Source organism: Apis cerana, linkage group LG15, assembly GCF_029169275.1.
Source record: "Apis cerana isolate GH-2021 linkage group LG15, AcerK_1.0, whole genome shotgun sequence".
In the NCBI taxonomy this organism is placed as follows: domain Eukaryota; kingdom Metazoa; phylum Arthropoda; class Insecta; order Hymenoptera; family Apidae; genus Apis; species Apis cerana.
The window spans coordinates 7,467,179-7,486,581 of record NC_083866.1 but is presented as its reverse complement, the minus strand read 5'-3'; the positions used below and the strand labels follow the sequence as shown (position 1 = coordinate 7,486,581).

General features: G+C 36.8%; 2 protein-coding genes across 6 annotated transcripts in view; one reads left to right on the top strand and one right to left on the bottom strand.

The window, feature by feature from the left end:
- LOC108001046 (dopamine receptor 1) overlaps nucleotides 1-19,403 on the bottom strand; it is a 40,003-nt gene that overhangs the window by 12,243 nt on the left and 8,357 nt on the right. The gene's annotated exons all lie outside the window — the stretch shown is intronic.
- Nucleotides 43-19,403, top strand: part of LOC108000270 (uncharacterized) — a 77,292-nt gene continuing 57,931 nt past the window's right edge. For 3 of the 4 annotated variants that reach the window (XM_062085904.1, XM_062085901.1, XM_062085900.1), the window contains exon 1: nucleotides 43-2,611. In XM_062085904.1, the coding sequence (XP_061941888.1) occupies nucleotides 2,538-2,611 (74 nt within the window). In that variant the 5' untranslated portion in view covers nucleotides 43-2,537. The remainder of the gene's footprint in view (nucleotides 2,612-19,403) is intronic. The other variant, XM_062085905.1, reaches the window with a different exon arrangement.

The window sequence follows — 19,403 nt, the reverse complement described above, 5'->3', positions numbered from 1 at the left end:
GAGGGGGAGGAGGAGGAGGAGGAAAAGTTTTCGATGCTCGAAAAAACCAAATATATTTTTTTCCTTTTTCGTGAACTCTCGCGATTATATCATACTTATTAGATTAACGCGAGATTCGATTTGTCCCGAAGCAACGAAACTTTTATATTTTAAATAAACTCCATCTATACGAAATCCAATTTATCAAGGAATCGCGAAATTTTTCTCCACGCCACCATTAAACGAACTCGTCTCACTACCGCTCATCCCGCCATCTCTCGTCCTAGACAACAATCAAGCGATCTAACGAATAAGCCTCAACCGATATTCTTTTTTGCACGCTTGCCAACTTATTCTCTTTTGTTTGGATACCTTCGAGAGAATTCCCACCGATATACCATACAGAACGGTGTATCTTGTATATTTGGATAGATTTTTCGAAACTCCGGGGATCATAACAGATCAGTAGGAAACGGTATATGCGTGAAATGAATATTCCGTTTCGATTTGAACAGGCATTGGACGGGTTCAGGATCCGTGATGGTTTGCGTATTATTGTGGATGAAGAGACGGGAGTGATAATAGCGGAGGACGGTTTTCGGTATCGTCGAATTAATTAGCCGTCGGTGTGTTGTTGATGTTAAACTGACAGGGGCGCTTCGTGCGTGGCGTAGTCTTACGTGGGTGTACGGGTGGATGCACAGCAGGGTGCATCGAATGCTTGGTGCATTAATCCGTGGCGGCAAGTAACATGCTGTATAATCGGGCCATTGTAAGTGTGAACGTGTGTAAATGGACTGGTGGGTGTAGATGCAACGCCAGATGCAACGGGTAGATGCAATCAACCAGCCTACGCGGAATTTCATCGTGGCATGCATCGTCTTGCATCGCCGCAACTACGCCGCGTTTGCGAGAAACGGTACGGTTTCGCGCCTAAATCTCTCCTATCTACGCCTTCCTTTAAATCTCACTTGTCTATTTTGTTGTTAAATTATTGGAAATATAAATATAAATGGTTTATTGGTGGACGATGGAAATTTCTTTCTAGCTGAATTTGATTGGTATATAAGGTAACACGTCTGATTTATTTTGTGTTAAATCGTTGGAAGGAACAGTTAAATATGGCTGACTATAATTTATATAGCATATGGATATTTTTTACAATTGACCTGCGAAAGTTAGAATTAATAGATTTAAATCCATGTTTATTTTATTGTTAAATTATTGAAGAATTTATTAATATATGAATTTGATTAATACATCGCACGATCTACGTTTATTTTATTAGTAATAGTTAAATCATTAATGATCAAGAGCAGTTAAATATGATGAAAAGTTAGTAGATCTACATCTGTTTTGTTATTAAATCGTTGGAGCATAGTTAAATCGATTATAAATCTTTTGTCGTATGTTGGTATATGAAAACTTTTTAGCTGAATGGAGAATTAGAATTTGGATAGAGATTAGTTTAGATTGAGGCGAGTATGCAAAATTAGAATTCGACTAGTCATATAGTTGGATATTAGTCTATCGACCAATGTCAACCATTGACCGAAACCATGCGGATAGATAAAGCTACATATTCACGGCACGGAATACATATTATGCATGCATAGTTACGAAATGTCGATATGTGTCTTGCATTTGGGAATTGCGTCAAAATCAAAGCAACTCGATCGAATATTTCATAGTATGACTCTGCACTCTTTCGATACAAATTTCAATCTCTTCTTCTTATTTTTTCATATAATATTTATTTACTTTAATTAATACTTAATCGTGTAAATCGACTGATAAGATAATTTCAAAAGATGTAGAATTAATTAAAATGTCGAAATTTAGAAATAATCCATTATTATCCCCGTGCATTATTCCGAGCTTTAAACGAGTCTCGGGATCGGCAAAACTCGGATTATTCAACAGATTTCCTAATTAAAAGTTTATGACAATTATCAGCCTGAATGAAAACGAAAACGAGCCAGTTATTCCTGTGTGGCTCTTTTGAACTTGGCTCGGTTGTGAACTTGTTCCCATAAATTCGTTCGTGAAATACGCACGCTAATTATCATGCGTGAAACTTAGGAACGTAAATTTACGTTACACGAAATCCTGTTTCTTCCTAATCTAAATAAAACTTTCGTTGTAAAATTTTCGTTTCGCGATAATATATGTTTAGTCCGAAAGAGAAATTTAATGTAGTCGTGTTTGGAAAATGTCGTGATCGAACGTTCGATGAATTTACGAGGAAAAAAAAAAAAAAAGATGGACGAGAGGCGCCGTTGTTCTCTCTATTTCAGTGTTCAGAATTTGTAACGGGTAGGCGCAATAACGATTAGCGCTATTTCGGTCGTCTCGAAGGCAAAACGCTTTCGCCTCGATTCTAACAGAGGGCAATGTGTGCACAGGCTTTTAAAGCATCTTCTGTCTGAGGGTGTGAGCCTAGATCGTGAACGGATGTCGCTGCAGCAACGTCGTTACGACCATCGCCGCCTATTTTCGGTTTTTCCAGTCCCTTGCTTCAGCCTGAATTCCCGATATTTTTATCGAAGCCGTTCGCCATGCTTAAAATCGATATACCGATAATGCATGGACACTTGGAAATATATATACAACCGAACGTCACCTTGCTTGCGTAAGTTCCTTCTCTTTCATTATATATTTTCACTTAACCAAAGTTTCGCGATATTTTCTTCCGCAATTTCTTCAAAACGATCCCATTGATCCTTGAAGATAAGAAAAATTAAAAAAAGTATCGTGTTGCAACTGGAACGATTGTTGGATACGTACATTGAGAATTGCTTCTTCGATATTTTTCACTAAGAGAGTAACTTTCACTCACAAAAAAGTCTATTCTCGAAACGTCTTTCTCGAGAGAGTATCATCTAAAAACGTATCATCGAGATTGAGAACGTGTGAACTAAGTTTCTAACTTTCGAAACGTAAACACCATAAAAATATATCATGATTTATAGATTGGGAATAATTAATCCTTGAAGCAGTTATCACTTTCTCCTAAAAAATAATCTCTAGAAACGATATCACTATTTAGAAATTGAGAACCACTTGCTTCTATCCACAGATCATATTTTCTCTTTTACCTCTTTTTTTCTCAACAGGATTAACACATTTCATCCCTCTGTTGAAATTGTATCGCGGTTAAAAATTAATGTACTTTGGAAAAAGAAAGGCAGAGACGCGTATGGATCGATTAACTATGCGAATAATTTGAAAGATAATCCTCGTGTGAAAGGATGATAGGCGCGTTAAGCGATTATTTATCAGTTCAGCAGGTTGAAATGGGCAAATGATTTTGTAGCATACCGATGATGGGTAGTCAGTCTCTTCTCTCTCTCTCTCTCTCTCTCTCTCTCTCTCTTTCGTTCTTCCACTCTTTGAACCGATATTGTCGCACGAATATCAGATAATATAACGTTTCCATGGCAAGAGCCGAATGCTTTACTCGTTGATTAATATTTGCAAATAAAAGAAGAGGATTTATAAATGCGCGGTTTCAATACGAATATTATATCCACGCCTCGATGGAAATTTACTACCTCGCTTCTGTTTATTCATAATAACTTATGCTCGATTCGTTAACGAGATCAGTCGTTAGAGGTTAGAAGCAACAACGATTCAGTTTCGAGTCCTCGTTATTAGTTAGCTCGCAGTTCGCCGCCTGGTGATTTTTTCGCGAATTAAAAACCGAGTTTGCAGTTTGACCGGCAAAACTGTCTCGAGTTTAATAACCGTACCAATAACATTTCATTCGAGATCGAGCCGACGTATAATACACGAGACGCGGCTTGTTTAAAAAAAGTTTTTATAAAGCTGCGAATTTTATACGAAAAATAATTCATGGAAAATACGATCCGTGTCTCCGTTGGCTCTCCAAGCAGAAAATTTTTCGCTTCGTTATTAATTTTATCTAGGGATCATTCGTAAAATATGAGATAAAAAAGTTTTAAAAACACCCGTTCGGAATTAATTTCGCTTTACGGATATCAATAATCACTCTCGATCGCTTTCTACGAATAAAATTATTATCGTTGCAAATGATCGAATGATCACTCGAAACTGTACATTCGAAATTTCAATTTGGACATATAATTAACATCTATTCCATGTTTACAAAATCCTCCAAATTACAGATCCGCGCGCGATTAAAGATTGCAAATTACACTGTTTTTAAATAATGAATAAAATATTTAATCGGATTCTACATTCTCTTCTATTTTTTTTTTTTAAATACAGAAACTGACGATTCTTAACGAGGCACTTTTTGCATCCAATAACAAATCAGATTATTCCTAATTAATTCTACGAAAGAAACGGTTAATCAGATAGGAATTGGAATTAGTTTTCGATACAGAAATGTTACCACCGATCGCAAATTCAATCGGGTTGGGTCGGGATGTTACGAGAATGGGGCACGGAAACGGAACCGGTCTTGATCCAAGATTCGAACCATGGAAAACCTCGAATTCACTTGTAGGATCTCGTCGAGAAAATTGTCGAGACTTCTAGACCATGGTGTGTGGGCGAGTGTGCACGAAGATCGATAACACACGCGAAGATTAGGCTTTGTGGAGGGACAAAAAGATGTGGAGAGGTTGGGAGAGGGTAATATGCGAAATTGGGAGGGAGAAGGGAGGCGAGACGAAATCTCCTTGCCTCTCCAATTGTACCTCTTGATTTTTCTACGAATTCCCGTTTTTAACCCGAATTAAATTTATTCTTTAATACTTGAAACGAAGAATTAGATCGAGCTTACACAATTTATGCGTACTTCTTTTTTAATCTTGATAATCGAAAATCGATCGTCCGAGTTATTCTCTTGTAATTTCTTTATGAATTATTATTTTCCCTTTCTCTCTTTTTCTTTTACGAGGAAAATGGAATGGAATCTGTCCAGAGGAGAATTTATGAATTTCCGTTATTATTCGAGCAAGAAAGTATTCCACTTGCAAAGATTCGTGTGAAATAAAATTATCCTTCGAAGGGACGACGGTTGCCATTGTCTTCTCGTTCTCCTCGCGTAATCACCTCGAGGAATTCAAAAGTGTCCAAAGTATAAAAGGGAATTTCATTGGCGGAGAGATGGCTGACGACTGGGATCGTAAAAAAACTCGATCGCGTGCGTGCCTCGAATGCGAAATGTATTCTTCTCGCTTGGTACTTGGTGAGACCGTGACAAACGTGTTTACGATGCTAATTGGCTTGCTTCTTTCTTTCTTCCCTTTTTTTTTTTCTTTCTTTCTTTCAATCTCTGGAGGGATATTATGCACATTGTTTTTTTTTTTTTATTTTATTTTGTAACGATCGTGACATTTTTGATTTGCACACGATTATCTTACAAGCGTACTTATATTTTTATTATTAATATCACTATTCATCAGGGTATTTTTCTAATATTTTTTTTTATCATTATGCGTGCATCGAAAAATTTCTAAAAGTTTCTCTCGAAAATTATTTATCATTTCAAAGAGTCGGGGAGAGTATCGAGGAGAAATACATCGTATATTTTATCATCGAAATGTTACCATAGTCGTTCTCGAAATATCCCCGAGAAGATTCTGGTTCTCTTTGAAAATAATTTTCGAGTCGATTTTCTTCATCTCTGGGGACAGAGAAGGTCAAACTTTCATCGATAAAATTATTATCGAACGCAATCGAATTCTTCGAATTATTCTTCTCGGAGGAATTGATATTGCTCCCCATCGGCTTCGACGTTACCTCTCATCGTTAATTAAATTATTTTTCGCTGAGAGAGAAACAGACGCTAAGAATGGAAATTATTATGGAAATTATTATCTCTTATCGCTTGTTGTTTGCTTCTGAAAATTATCTCTCGAATGTATATATTTGCATTAAAAAAAAAAAAAAAAAAAAACTCGCAAATACGTTTTCTTCGTTTTCGTTTTTTTTTTTTTTTTCTTTTTTTTTCGTAGTTCCAGCGGATGATCGATCGACGAAAAGATCGATTTCGCTTCTAAAATTAGTACGCGGCAACGAAATGCGTCCATTTATCCGACTGAAATATCGGCTGCCGGAAATTTGCGAACCAACCCCGCATATACGAGTTTCGGAAATAACACGCCTATCGATGTGAATAAGCATACTGCGCCGTCATATTTGATCACACACACACACACACACACACACACGATAGGTTTCTGTCGACGCGTTATATATATCGATCAAACCGTTTTTTTCTTTTTCTTATACAAAAAAAAAAAAATGCAAATTTAATCAATCGCCATAATTCATCGCGATTATTAAGTGGCAATTAAAGGGAGGAGCAACGTTAAAAGATCATGAGACGTGTTATGAATACGCGTAACTTTTGAATTACGAGAGAGATAATTATTATTATTATTATTATTACGATACGAAATTTGTTGTTGAAATCGTCGCCATTGGGGAAAACGAGGAACAGATATTATAGGGAAAATTGGTTAATTGTTGGCGATAAAGAATAATTTCGCAATAATTCCGTATTCCCGATAATAATTTCCCAAATGTTTCGTGCACCAAATCCTTTCTCGCGTCTCGTTCCTCTTCCACTATGAAATATGAACCGCAGTCTTTTTGAATTGCGCGCCATTATATTGTATTATCGAAGCGCAACTTCGCATCTGTTTCTCTCTCTCTTCCTTTTCTTTTCGATCTTCACGTTGCTCTCAAAAAATATTCCTAAAGGTTAGAAGATATCGTTGAAATAAACAGTAGCACCTTGGAAAAACGTTTCACGATCCTTTCGAGATAATTCCATCGAGATAACGAAAAGCAAGAACCCGCAACGCGTTATCCATATTAAATATTCTTCTATAACGTACCATATATAACTCCCAATTCTTTCCCAAAACGATCTCATATCGAAAAAAAAAAAAATCGTTTCCCTCGTAAATCTTTTTTATCCCGTTTATTATCAACGAAAAAAAAAAAAAAAATTCTCTCAGAGAAACACTCTCTGAAACAGGCTCTGCTTCAGAATCTTCAGAAGGGGTGATAAAAAGGCGCATCGATTTAGGGAGGATGTTGGAGGAAGAATAGAAATGAACAGAGGGGAGGACTACTACTGCTGCTGCGTCTCAATGGCGGAAAAACACATGAACGCGCGTTGGAAATAATTTTTCAGCTCGAGAGATCGCTTATCTTTATTCGTGCACGCTTCTGCGCGGGGCGCAGGAAGTCATACACGCGAACTTGTCGCGTTGGAGGACACTCTCCCCCAATGCTTTCCATTTCCAATCCGATGGATGGGAGTAATTCTCGTTTACACGTATAATAATGGAATTTCAAATATGTCGATAAAACGTTTCGTGATGGATAGTGTTTCGCTTAAGGGCTGAAAAGACACGACTTTGGATTTTAATAATAAGGGAGGAGAATATCGGTTCCTATTGGAATTTTTCATTGCACAAACACTTTTTTTCAGTTTTAACCACCAGAAGATTTTTATTTCGCCGTCTTTTATCTTAAATCATCTACGAAGATCTGATTAAGTCTATATTTTTCTTCAAAAGAGGGGCTTAATAGCGAAAAAATAAGCGACACGATGATTCTTTTATTAAATATTTTACCCTTTTAAAACTCGATGATATAATATATATATATATATATATAGTATATCAATTTCGTCGAATTCACGAATACCCCCGAGTATTTAGTTATTGCACGGAATGTTGACGTTTATCCGATAAAAGATTTCTATTTCGGTCTCAAGTCAGATCGATCACGTCGCAAAATTGGAATATCGATCACGTTGGTTTTTCACAGCGAGCAACACCGTGAGCTACATAAATTTATCAATCCTCGTGAAAATTGCGTGCATCGCAATTTTGTCGAGGCGACCATCATCGGTCGAAAATGTTGAACGGCGAACTCGGTATCTCTCAGGGGTTTATACGCCAACTAACCCCGTCATTGGTCTTTCTTCTTTAAGAAGAATCAATTTTTTTTCCTTTTCTTCTTTTTTTTTTTACTGCTCTACGTACTACTCTTTTTCATTTCCTATTCCTCACTGCCTGTATCTTTCGTGAATAATAATAACCACTCTGACATATTAATTACAATCGTCAGCGAAAATAATTATAGCACGAAAGTACACCTTTGACAATTTGGGAAAAACAAAGATAAATTCCAGCACCTCATCCCGTGTTGTATTAAAAAAATTGAAAATAAATAAGAATTTGATTTTTCCACGAGGATATTTTTACAAAGCGCATTGGATACAAGTGCGTTTCGTGCATTTCCTTTGATCCACCACCTTTGATTCTATCTCTCCACGTCTTGAGAGGACATCTTCGGTGTTTGTCTCTTTTCAGAATCACAATTTCTCCCTTAAACGCAATAAAAGGTGAGAGATACTTTTACACGAAGAAAGGAACATTTGAAATCCAGTGATTTTTTCCCCCTTTTCTTTCTCTTTCTTATTCCCTTTCCGTTCACGTGAACGGATTTTTTCCACCCTTGAATACATCGTGTATTAAGTAAGTACGGAGGAACGAAGAATTGTACCGATCTCGAATTCGGGTGGCCGCGCCCTCCCTCCCGCCTTGGTGATGGTCTTCCACGTAATTCGAAGGAAAAAGGAACAGCGTTGTAATAAAAACTTAGCTCGCTAGGATTAATTCGGACGCCTCCCCGAGATTTCTCGAATCGGAATTTCTATTTGGTCGGGGATAAAATTTGATAGATACGGAGCATACAGAAATGGATAACCTATTTTCTTCGATTCGATCGGTTGCCCGTTTACGCCGCGTTCGGGATTCTCGGTTCTTTTTTTTTTTTTTTTTTTTTTTCTAAACGGCGAATCCCGCCGTTTCAGGGAAAGGGGAGCAATAAAGGAATATTTATTTTTATCACAAAGAGAAGAATATCGAGTTTACGAGTCGTAATACGTAGTTGTATTCTCGGTCAAGTACTGAGGGGGAGGGGGAGGAGTAGGGAGGAGACAGAGGAATTATTCCGGTGGCTTCGTTATTAAAACCGGCACTCGAGAGCAATTTTTTCTTCGATTCGAAAGAAAATCGTTTCACGGTGAAAAAACTGCAAGAGCGAAGAAAGTAATTTCCCTTCGAAAATATATCCATAGATCGATGTGTGTGCGCGCGCGCGCACGAACGAACCGAAATTGAGGCTGCTCGATGAAAAAAATATATCGCGTATATTTAAGTTTCGATACTTTTTCAAATCTAAACGAAGCGTGTCGGGATAGTTTTAAAATACGTCGAAAATGAGGTATGAAAAAGTCTGAATGTTTTAGTGTGCACAGTCTGGAAGAGATGTTGCGTTCTTCAACTTTGTTCGAAGCCACGGGCGAGATATTTCGCGCCGTGATATTATTTCCGCGATGAGATATTTCGCGTATATGATATGCCACGGACAAATATTCCACGATGCAACGTTGCCTGTGTGACGCCATTCACGAAAAATTCCGCGACAATTGTTTGTACATACATGAAATATTTCTCGATCCAATATCTAATAATGCCACGAAATATTCTGCAGTACGATATTGTTTCTATATTTTGCGATACAATATTCCTAGCAATGTGACGAAATATTCTGCAGCACGATATTGTTTGTGTATCGTTACAACACGAAATATTTCGTATATGATGAATGAAATATTTTGCGATACAATATTGTCTAGTAACGTTACGAAATATTCCGTAACATTGTTTGTATATTACCACGAACGAAATACTTCGCGATACGATATTGCTAGTAACACAACGGACGAAATATTTCACATATATGACGTTACAAATATTTCGCGATACAATATTGCTAGTAATGACACGAAATGTTCTACAGTACAATATTGTTTGTATATACACCACGGGCGAAATATTCCACGTACAGCGCCACGAACGAAATATTTCTCGATGCGACATTGCTAGTAACGGATGAGATATTCCGCCGTATAATGCAACGAAATATTCCGCATATTGTTTATATATCACCACACACGAAATATTCCGCGGTATAAAATATTGTTTATATATCACCACGGACGAAATATTTCGTACACGACGCTACGGACGAAATATCCCGCGTTAATATTATTGCGCGCGTCACCGTGAATCACGTATCTCGTCCGAGATATATCGTTCATCGAAAGGTAAAAATAATACCGATTCTCGTTCTAACATCTCGTCTATACGTTGTGAACGTATATACTTCGTTGAGGGATATTTCGTTCCTTCGCCGTAAATCGTGCTCATCGCCATCCGCTTCGATAATTGGGTATAATTTAAAACGAAACGACGAGCTTTTGTTTCTGTCCCGATAGAATCTAATGGAACAGCCGTGAAATCCGTTTTTAAGGATTTTCCTTTCCACTTTTCTCGAAGCCCATTTATTCCCAGTCCAAGGAGCGAGTTTATGCTCTCGAAACGTCTCGAATGTACTTATATGTAACCTGATATCGCACGAATACACGTTCAGAGTAGAAGAGGAAAGAGAAGTAGAGAAAGAGAAAGAGAGAGGGAGAGAGTAGAAGAGGAAAGAGAAGTAGAGAAAGAGAAAGAGAGAGAGAGAGAGTGGAAACTCGAGAATATTTCTTCAACGAGTTACAAATTATGGACGATGAAGGATGGATGTTGGCGCAGAAAACAATAAAATTGTGTGAACGAATGCGATGGCCCGGGTGGTAGGGATGAATAAATAAACGAGCCTCCGAATGAGTTTTAAACTTCAACCTCCGAAATTAGATTTACCTCCCTTCACCCGTTGTTTATTTTGCAAGATGGATATTTCTTTTTTTCTTTTTTGCCCGAGAAGATGAGAGCAAACAAAGATGCGCGATCGCTTCTGATCGCATCGCTTCCAATTATGCGTTTCATATTTTTTTTTATTTATTTATTTATTTATTTTTTTTAAAAAGACCAATCATTTTAATAGACGTGGAAACGTAGTAACGAATACAAAATACGCGAATAATAAAATCGTTTTTGTTCGCGGAGGACGGCTGATCCGATTGTTTACTTCGATTTCATAAATTTCAAATCAACAGGATGTTGAAATTACAAATCAAATATTCGTTCGTCCAATATTTATTTGTACGTTTGCTTATGACTTGTCCCTTCTCTCTTTTTTTTATCTCTCCCCCCTCTCCCCCTCTTTCCGAATCCCTCCGTCTAAAATAATATTTATCTAAAAAATATTATATCACTCGGTGAAACGTGGGATTGAATTTTTATCCCGTTGATGAATTATTATATAATAGTGACGCGAAAAACTTGTTGAAATTTTTTTGCGAATCGAAATTCGAATTTACTTGATCTCTTTCTCTCTACGCGTTGCGCCATTACCGTTATTTTCGAAACTCGTAATTCGTTTATTTAAAAAACGAGTCGTGGCGTTTTCTCTGTTTTCTCTGGAAAAGAAAAGAAAAAAAAGAAAAGAATTTTCGGTATTTGTTCCTGGCCAGATGAAATTCATTTTCGAAATGCGATTACGCGCAGCTGGTATCGAGCGGCACACGTCGATAGATTCACGCGTTTCGATTGCAGAAAGTAACGAAGTGGCCTCCTGGTCCCGGTCCCTCGATTTTCCATCGAAATACACCACCGGCTCGAGTTACAGAATGGAAAGGTAATGGGGCGGAAAATTAACGGAGGAAACTGAGAAAGGAAGGCAGAGAAAAGATGCTCGGGCATCTTTCTTTTTTACGTTTCTTACTTTTTTCTCGAAACGAATCGAAAGTTTTTCATTCCGCTTCTTTGAAAAGTAATCCGTTACCCTTGATCACTCCTTATTTGCGTTTCTCTTCGTTCCTTTCTTTCTTCCCCCATCTCCTTGACTGGAGAAAAATAATCTGGATAAACTTTGACTATGGCTATAAAAATTATTGAAAAAGAAAAACAGGAGTTCGCGTTTTCATTTCCACGATTTTAAAACCTCGTATTAACGCTTTCTCGTTTTAATTAATAAAAATTCACGCGGCAATGCAAGTTCTCGTTTACGTGCACCTTGGCTGCCAAGCATAACTTGTTGTAAAACCTTATTAACACAAGCATAGTCGTGATTTTTTTCCAATTAAGCGTTTTAATTACCGCAGGCTTCAGCAGTACGGGGAGACAATTTTTTTTCAACCCTCTTTTCTCTCTCCTCTCTCTCTCTTTCTCTCTCTCTTGAAATCTCGTCTCAGAACAAAAAATAAATGAATCGAAGGGGACGATGTACAACGAACTATCTTAGCAAGAGTCTTAGAAAAGAGAAAAAAATGGGGAGATATAATCGAACGTTTGTTATCATCTCTTTATTTTTTTAGCGTTTCCGTGTTCGCTTCTGCGATCGAGAACACGACTCGAGAGAGAAAGAGAGAGTGTCTTTCTTCCAAGGCATTTTTCCAGAGATTGTACTAAAAGTTTCGTCGGCTTTAGTCATTTTTAATAATCCCCCTTAAAAGCTCGTAATGGAAAGTTTGATAATGGAAAGGTTTGGAAGGGAGGGAGATACAATATTCCAAGAGTTCATCTCCTGAGAGAAAGAGAGAGCGTATTTGAAACTTTCGAAAAATATGCAAGTTTTATGGGAAAACCGTTTTCCTCTTAAAAAAAAAAAAAATTATTATTTTTGCAAAAATGATTACGACGATCGATCGATCGTAGTAAAAAAAAAAGAAAAATCGATATCGAAGATGCACCGTGTCCCCAAAGGATCGTTTAAATTTGTACGGAAAAGCGGAGTTTGATTTGGATCATCGCCGGATATTCGAGAGTTGATCTCGAATGAAGTTTGTTCAACGGATAACGGCAACAATGCATCCCCACCCACTCGCCCAGATTCGGATAATATTTTAACTACCTCCAAGGTGTGGCGGAAACTTTCTAAGAGCCGTCTTAATCACGGGAAGATAACATCATATGGCGTTATCTCCTGCGACTCGATCTCATAATATTTTCAGCCCTTTTACCGGCTGCCTCTCTGCATCACGTAACAACGTTGATCGTCGCAACGTCATCATCAACCAGCCTTTACAAAATATTAATTTTATTATTTTTCAATTATTATTTATTATTTATTAATTATTCGAATGTTATCGTTGCTCGAGGGTAACACGATATATTGGATTAAATTTATCGACTCCGTATCATTCTCCGAGTTAATCCTTCGTCGCACGTGTCCCCTTCGATTTCGATAATGTAATTAGGGGGACGCGAAGGAAAGGGAGGGCATGCATTACGATAAATTATGCTAACGCGTAAATATCGCCCCGATATTTCACGGAACCGGATGCACAATTTGCATTTCGATAATATAATTACCGTTCAATTTCTCTCTCGCCCGCCGCGATGCAGGGATACAGCGTTTCAGAGAGTTTTTCTTTTTTTTTTTTCGATATCATCGTTACGCCTGCTTCTTGAAATTGTTCGCTCGCTATTGTCCCATAATTGGCGAAGGAAACGATACGATTAACCACGAGTGTTGTATATTTGCCCGTCAATTTGCTACGTCAATGTCACCGTTGATCCTTAACGTTTATTCTCAAAACAAATTTTTCCACTCGCGTTCGTTTCTAATTGGCGCGAATAATTGATGCGATGAAAAGCAAATACGATCGTTTACCGCTACGCGGCACCACTTGTACACTTGTCCCCAATTTATAGGGAAATTATTATTACATCGATCGTCGATGCAATTCTTGCTTTTAATCAACAATGTTCGGGTAAGTAAGTAAAAGTGTGTACGTGTGCAGTCGTCGTGTATATATATATATATATATATTTGTCTTAATTTATGGGGCAAGTTGGAAATAGGGAGATAATCGAGGTGCGGTATGGGATTCCACAATTCCGGCTGATAATCTCGCTTCTGCACTGGTTAGAATTCGTAAGTCTTCCAGGCCAAATTTTCATATCTCTAAAGGAGCAATTTCGAATATCGAGAATGATGTAATAATAATTGGTCGAATTCGCTGTTTCTTTGCTCTCCTCTTCGAAATATTAACGAATCGATATTGGAAGCATTGAGTTGCCATATTCGAAGAAAGGAATTTCTTCCTTTTTTTTTTTTTGAAAAAGTAAATATTCCACGAGACTATATTTCGGGAAAAAGGAAATACGAAAAATTCTAGGAAACGTATCTCGAAGAAAGTAATATTTTATGATTTTTGAGATGACAATAAAGAGAATGGATTTATACAGATCGAGATCGAAATTGGAAAGCAAGTGTGCGAATAATTTTCGATAATCGATAAACATATGGAAAATGAAAAACCGATCTATCGTGCGTAATATCGAATGTTTGCCTATATTTTCTTTTTCTTTTCGATTGCGGATCTCCTATCCTGCTCTTCTCCTCGCGGCAAAAGATAATCGAAAAGGAGTAATGGTTCGCTTTTTATCTATAGATAAAGAAAGTATAAGTATTAATTCACCTTTTTTAATCGATATCAAAGCGAATCGTCGGGATGGAATAAAGCTTTGAACAAGTAAAATGTTGGCCATTTATTAAGGATTTCATCGAAGCTTTATCGAATTAATTTTATACCTGAATAATCGAACAATGGGTAGAAAAATGGAAAAGAGAGATGGGTGAAAAAAAAAAAAGAATCTTCGAGAAAACTATCTCTAAAGAAATTTCAATTTTATTCCATGAGAATCTCTGCTTCTTTTTTTCCAACTACGGTATTTTTTAAAATAAAAGAAAATCAAGAATCTACTCTGAATTAACTAACCGAGTTATATTCTCTGTTCCAGTGTTTTTTTTAAACAACTCCGTCTACTCTTCGTACACACAAACAAGAAAAAGAATTAAAGCAATTAAAAAATTGCCTCAAATTCAATTAAGAGAATTAATTTCTATTAAAATAAACAAACGTTAAAAATTCACTTGAAGCGATAATAATAATTGAAAGAGAATTTTTATACAATCCCTTTGTGACCCACGCAATCCACCGTTGAAAACAACTGAAAAAAAATGTTCCCCATTCTTTCTGGTATATTCCACAGACTCCCTCCTCTCTCCTCTATGATTAACCCAACTTTTCTTATTCGAACCGAATAACGGAGAAAGAGGGATAAAATTCAACAAAAGTGTGCGAATCTACGTTTTCCAAACATGATATACGACCACGGGTCGAGGATCCCGATTCGTAATTTATTTCCACGACTTCGAATCGTTATCTCTGTCTGTCTACCGGCCCCTACACAGATATCGAATGTCGCGTTCTCGAAAGACATTTCGCACGTGACCTTCGAGCGTCGAGCGTGACAAATTTCGCTGCAAACACGATACGTCTATTATTAAAGCAGAAAAGGTTTAAGCGGTTTCGACTGGAATATCGATGCCTCGAAAGTGGCGTTAAATGGCGAATAAAGTTGTCGAAAGCGAGCACATTTTTTTCTTTCATTCAGGCTGAATGATTCACGACAAAATATCCATAATACGAAACTGTTTTACCAACAACCGGTGAAATACCGCTCGTATCGCGGTGGATACGATACGATAAAAGAGAAAAATGTTACGCTCGAAGGAGGAAGAATCTCGTACGCTATTCGGAGAACGATACGAGTATGGAATACATTTACATATAATACATATATATTATACGTTCGTTTCGAGTTTACTAGTAAACAAGTGGTGGTTAAGATGAATCACGAGATGGATTCATCTTATTTAGCGCAAAGTTAATTGCCGCCTTTGAAATTTCTGTTAAAGAGCCAAGTTTAATGTATTTTAATTCGCGTTTAATCAGATTTAATCGCATCGAGGATCTCTCTCTCTCTCTCTTTTTTCTTTTTTTTTTTTTTTTTTAAACGAGATTGATGAAAGTTTAAATTGTTTTACAAGGATTTATTCAATATGCAAATACCTGTGAATTCGAATCATTTTCCACAATCAAGCTTCATTTAGCGGATTTTATTTTAAAATTTTCTTTCCTCTCGATTAATATTCGAAAACGATAAAGTATCGAACGAGTTGAAACTAAGTTTGAAAAGTAATCATTTTTGTGTAAATCGGTTTCCAACTTTGGAATTGGCAAGTTGGAACACGTATTTCTTGGAAGCGATTCGATATTTAAAAAAAAAAAAAAAAGAATCCAAGAAAACAATTTCTCTCGAGAATATTTTTCACGCTGTCGAGAGCGACTCTTAAACGGATAGAACTTTCACTCTCAACGCGGTGTTCATTGATTATAAACAACTTTCGAAAAATTAAAACTCTCGAAATTTTTCTCTCGAATGTATTTATCAGAAATACACATTCTTTGGTATATTATATATATATATATATATCTTCGCACGTGACATTTAGTAATTCTATAACTAGCAAATTCCTTAAATATACTAGCAAATTGTCTCTTAGATATAAAAGACTTGGTATATTTCACGTAAGATTTTTAGAATAACTCGATTGTTTTTTCGAACTTTTGACGAGTTCGATAATATATATTTTAGATATATTATAGGATAGAAAGTTGGAAAAACAAATACTTTCGAGTTATTATATAAAAATATTCGAAATATTGGAAATTATCCAATCTGCATAAAATATATATTTTACATCCTATTTCTAATTATAGAACGATATCTCCGAGAAATATAGGAATTTCGTGATACAGGATAATCATCGAGCTTGTGTAATATAGGCTCATGAGAGAGAGAGGGAGAGAGGGTGAGATTCGATTCGAAACGTTGATTACCCTGCGACCGATAGGCAAATAATTAGCCAAAGGGGGAACATTTCGATAACAATCCATCTGCGTCATTCGTAGCGTCAACCCTTTACTTCATCAATCCTCTGATAATTGTGATCAAGCCTTCGACCTTTTCCTCTGTAAACAGGATATCCATAATCCTTTCAAGCATCCCCTCCCCCCATAAGAATCCTTGTTTGTCGCGTTGTTGCGGACCTCTTTTCTCGCGATAAAATTATTACGTTGCCACCTTCCAAGCTTTGCGTCGATATCAATGCCCTCCTTTCAGATCTCGCCTGCCGAAAGAAAACTCGGCTTTCCGAAGTTTTTCGTTCCCAGAGGATGATATCTCGACGAAACTAACATCGAAGACAACAATTAAACATCCAATTCCGAGAGAAAAAAAAAGAAGACGAAGAAAAATCGATTTGAAAATTATTTTGAAAGAGGTCCTAGCATCTTTTCGATAAACGACGATAAGTATATAAATAAGCCTTAATATTGGCGCAATTTCTCAAGAAGAATAATTCGAACATGATTGCATTCGATAATAATTCATATATAATAAAGTTTTCCAAAGATGTAGAAAATGAGTGCACAAAATCGACTCGAAAATTATCTTTGAAAGAGATCCTAATATCAATTTTTACTTCTCTTCGATGATAAAATATGATGATAACTATATATATATAAGACTATATTGAGAACAACCGATAGAGAAACTTTTTAACAACGGCGCGTTCAATTTTTCAAGAAGAACAATTCGAACATGATTGCATTCGACAATAATTTCATACACGATATAAAGTTTCGCTTTTCAGAGATGGAGTGAAACGTATCCACAAAATTATTTCGAAAGAGATCCCAGCTCTTTTCTTCTTTTGTTTCCTTTCTTTTCGGCGATAATTCCTCGATACTTTAATTCGTCAAATCCATCCATCCATTCTCTCGTATTAGCAGCGTTACTGAAGAAAAATAAATAAAGAGTAACACGCGACAACAATGGCAGTTTACAAGCGACGAAGGCTTCGTTTTAATTTCGCGATAGACTTCATTCAGGTTGCGACGCGTATTCTCACGAATTGCTTCGGTAAATTGCTTCGTTTAATTTCACTCGGCTCGATGCCGTTTAATTAAATGACAAACAATTGGACAAACGGGGGCGAAGGTCGAAAGTCCTTTGTTCCCCGGGTAATGCAGTTTTGCGTTACTACTCGCTCGTTAATGCGATCCCATGTTCTTAACGCGTTGCGAAAATGAGGAGCCGCCCGTGATTAATTAAGAGAATTCCCCCGTACATGGCCATCAACGCGTTGTACTCGTGTTTCATTATGGATTTATGATTTCGTGCCGAATTCGTGCAAATCTGTGCCTGTACGGAGAAGAAGAAGAAGAAGAAGAAGAAGAAGAAAATAAATATAATAAAACGATAAGGATGGAAAGTTGATTGATTTTCGATGGACGATTGACAGGAACGAGATGAGGTTAAGGTAAATGAGAATAAATCTTATCGAATTACCAAGAGCTTGATTTTTGATAAATTAATTACTTCATCGAAGTAATTTGATTTATCGTAGATTTTTTTTTTAGAAATCTTAATAAAGTAATAAGAATTAGCAACGATTCTAAGAATTCTAAAAAAAAAAATTTCGAAAATATATACCTTTCCTCTCCGAAATCACAACTCCACAATTTTTTCCCGAAATAAATCCTGCCTGCGAAATTCTCGATTTCCGATCGCAAAAGACGAGAAACTGTAATATAAGCTGTAAGTTGCATCCAGCATGGAAGAACGAAAGAAAGAATTCCCAGTCTACCCAACGTAATTAAATCTCCTTTATTCTGATCGTTATCCGATGAGAGAGAGAGAGAGAAAAAAGAAAGACGATTCGTGAAAATTCGCGCATTCGTTTATTATCAGTGAAATTCTGCTCCGCAACGAGCAGAAAGAATTTGAATAAAAAGAAGGGAGGGGGAGAGAGAGAGAGAGAGAAAGAAACGTCAACCTCGATTTACGATCCGATTGAAATTTGATTTCACGATAAATAATCTCGACTAAACGTTTCGACTCGTTTTCATCGATAGAAAATTTCGTTTGTATCCAGTTATCGAGCAACCAACTCGAAATATCGACCCTTATATCCCATAGACGTTCGAGCGGGGAATAGCAAATGTAACGAAACGCCTGCTTGATATTCTCTTCGAATCACCTTTCCCATCGAACGCACTGTGAATTATCACCACCATACACCGGGCCTATATTATTTATGTAAACCGCGAGAATTACTCGTATAAGGCGAGCGTTGTTTGGATTGCGGGTTATCGTTGTTGTTTGTTGCACGAGATAAGCAAAGCTAGCAAATGGAACGATTCCTGCAGAAGTTTAGGATCGACAGTTGACACGCAAGATTCTCTCTCGCTTTCCGAGAGAATCGATTATAATTTTTAACATTTCGCGTTCGACGATTGTTTCATTTCATTTATTTCAACTCACGTGTAACTTCACTGTGGATTCCGATAATTCGAATTTTAAATTTCGTCATCGAAAAATCATCGTAGAAGCGGAAAGAATGTTTCGAAAATTTTTATCTAATTCGAAAAGATATTCAAAACTAATTAGACCTCTCGTTCGTATCTATTATAATCGATTTATAAGTTTAGAATTTTATCAGATGCCGTAGAGATGTCTATCGATATAAAAATTTCATTTATTTCAATTTTTGTGTAATCGACGTATTCATTATGGATTCGTAATTTAAATTTTGAAAAT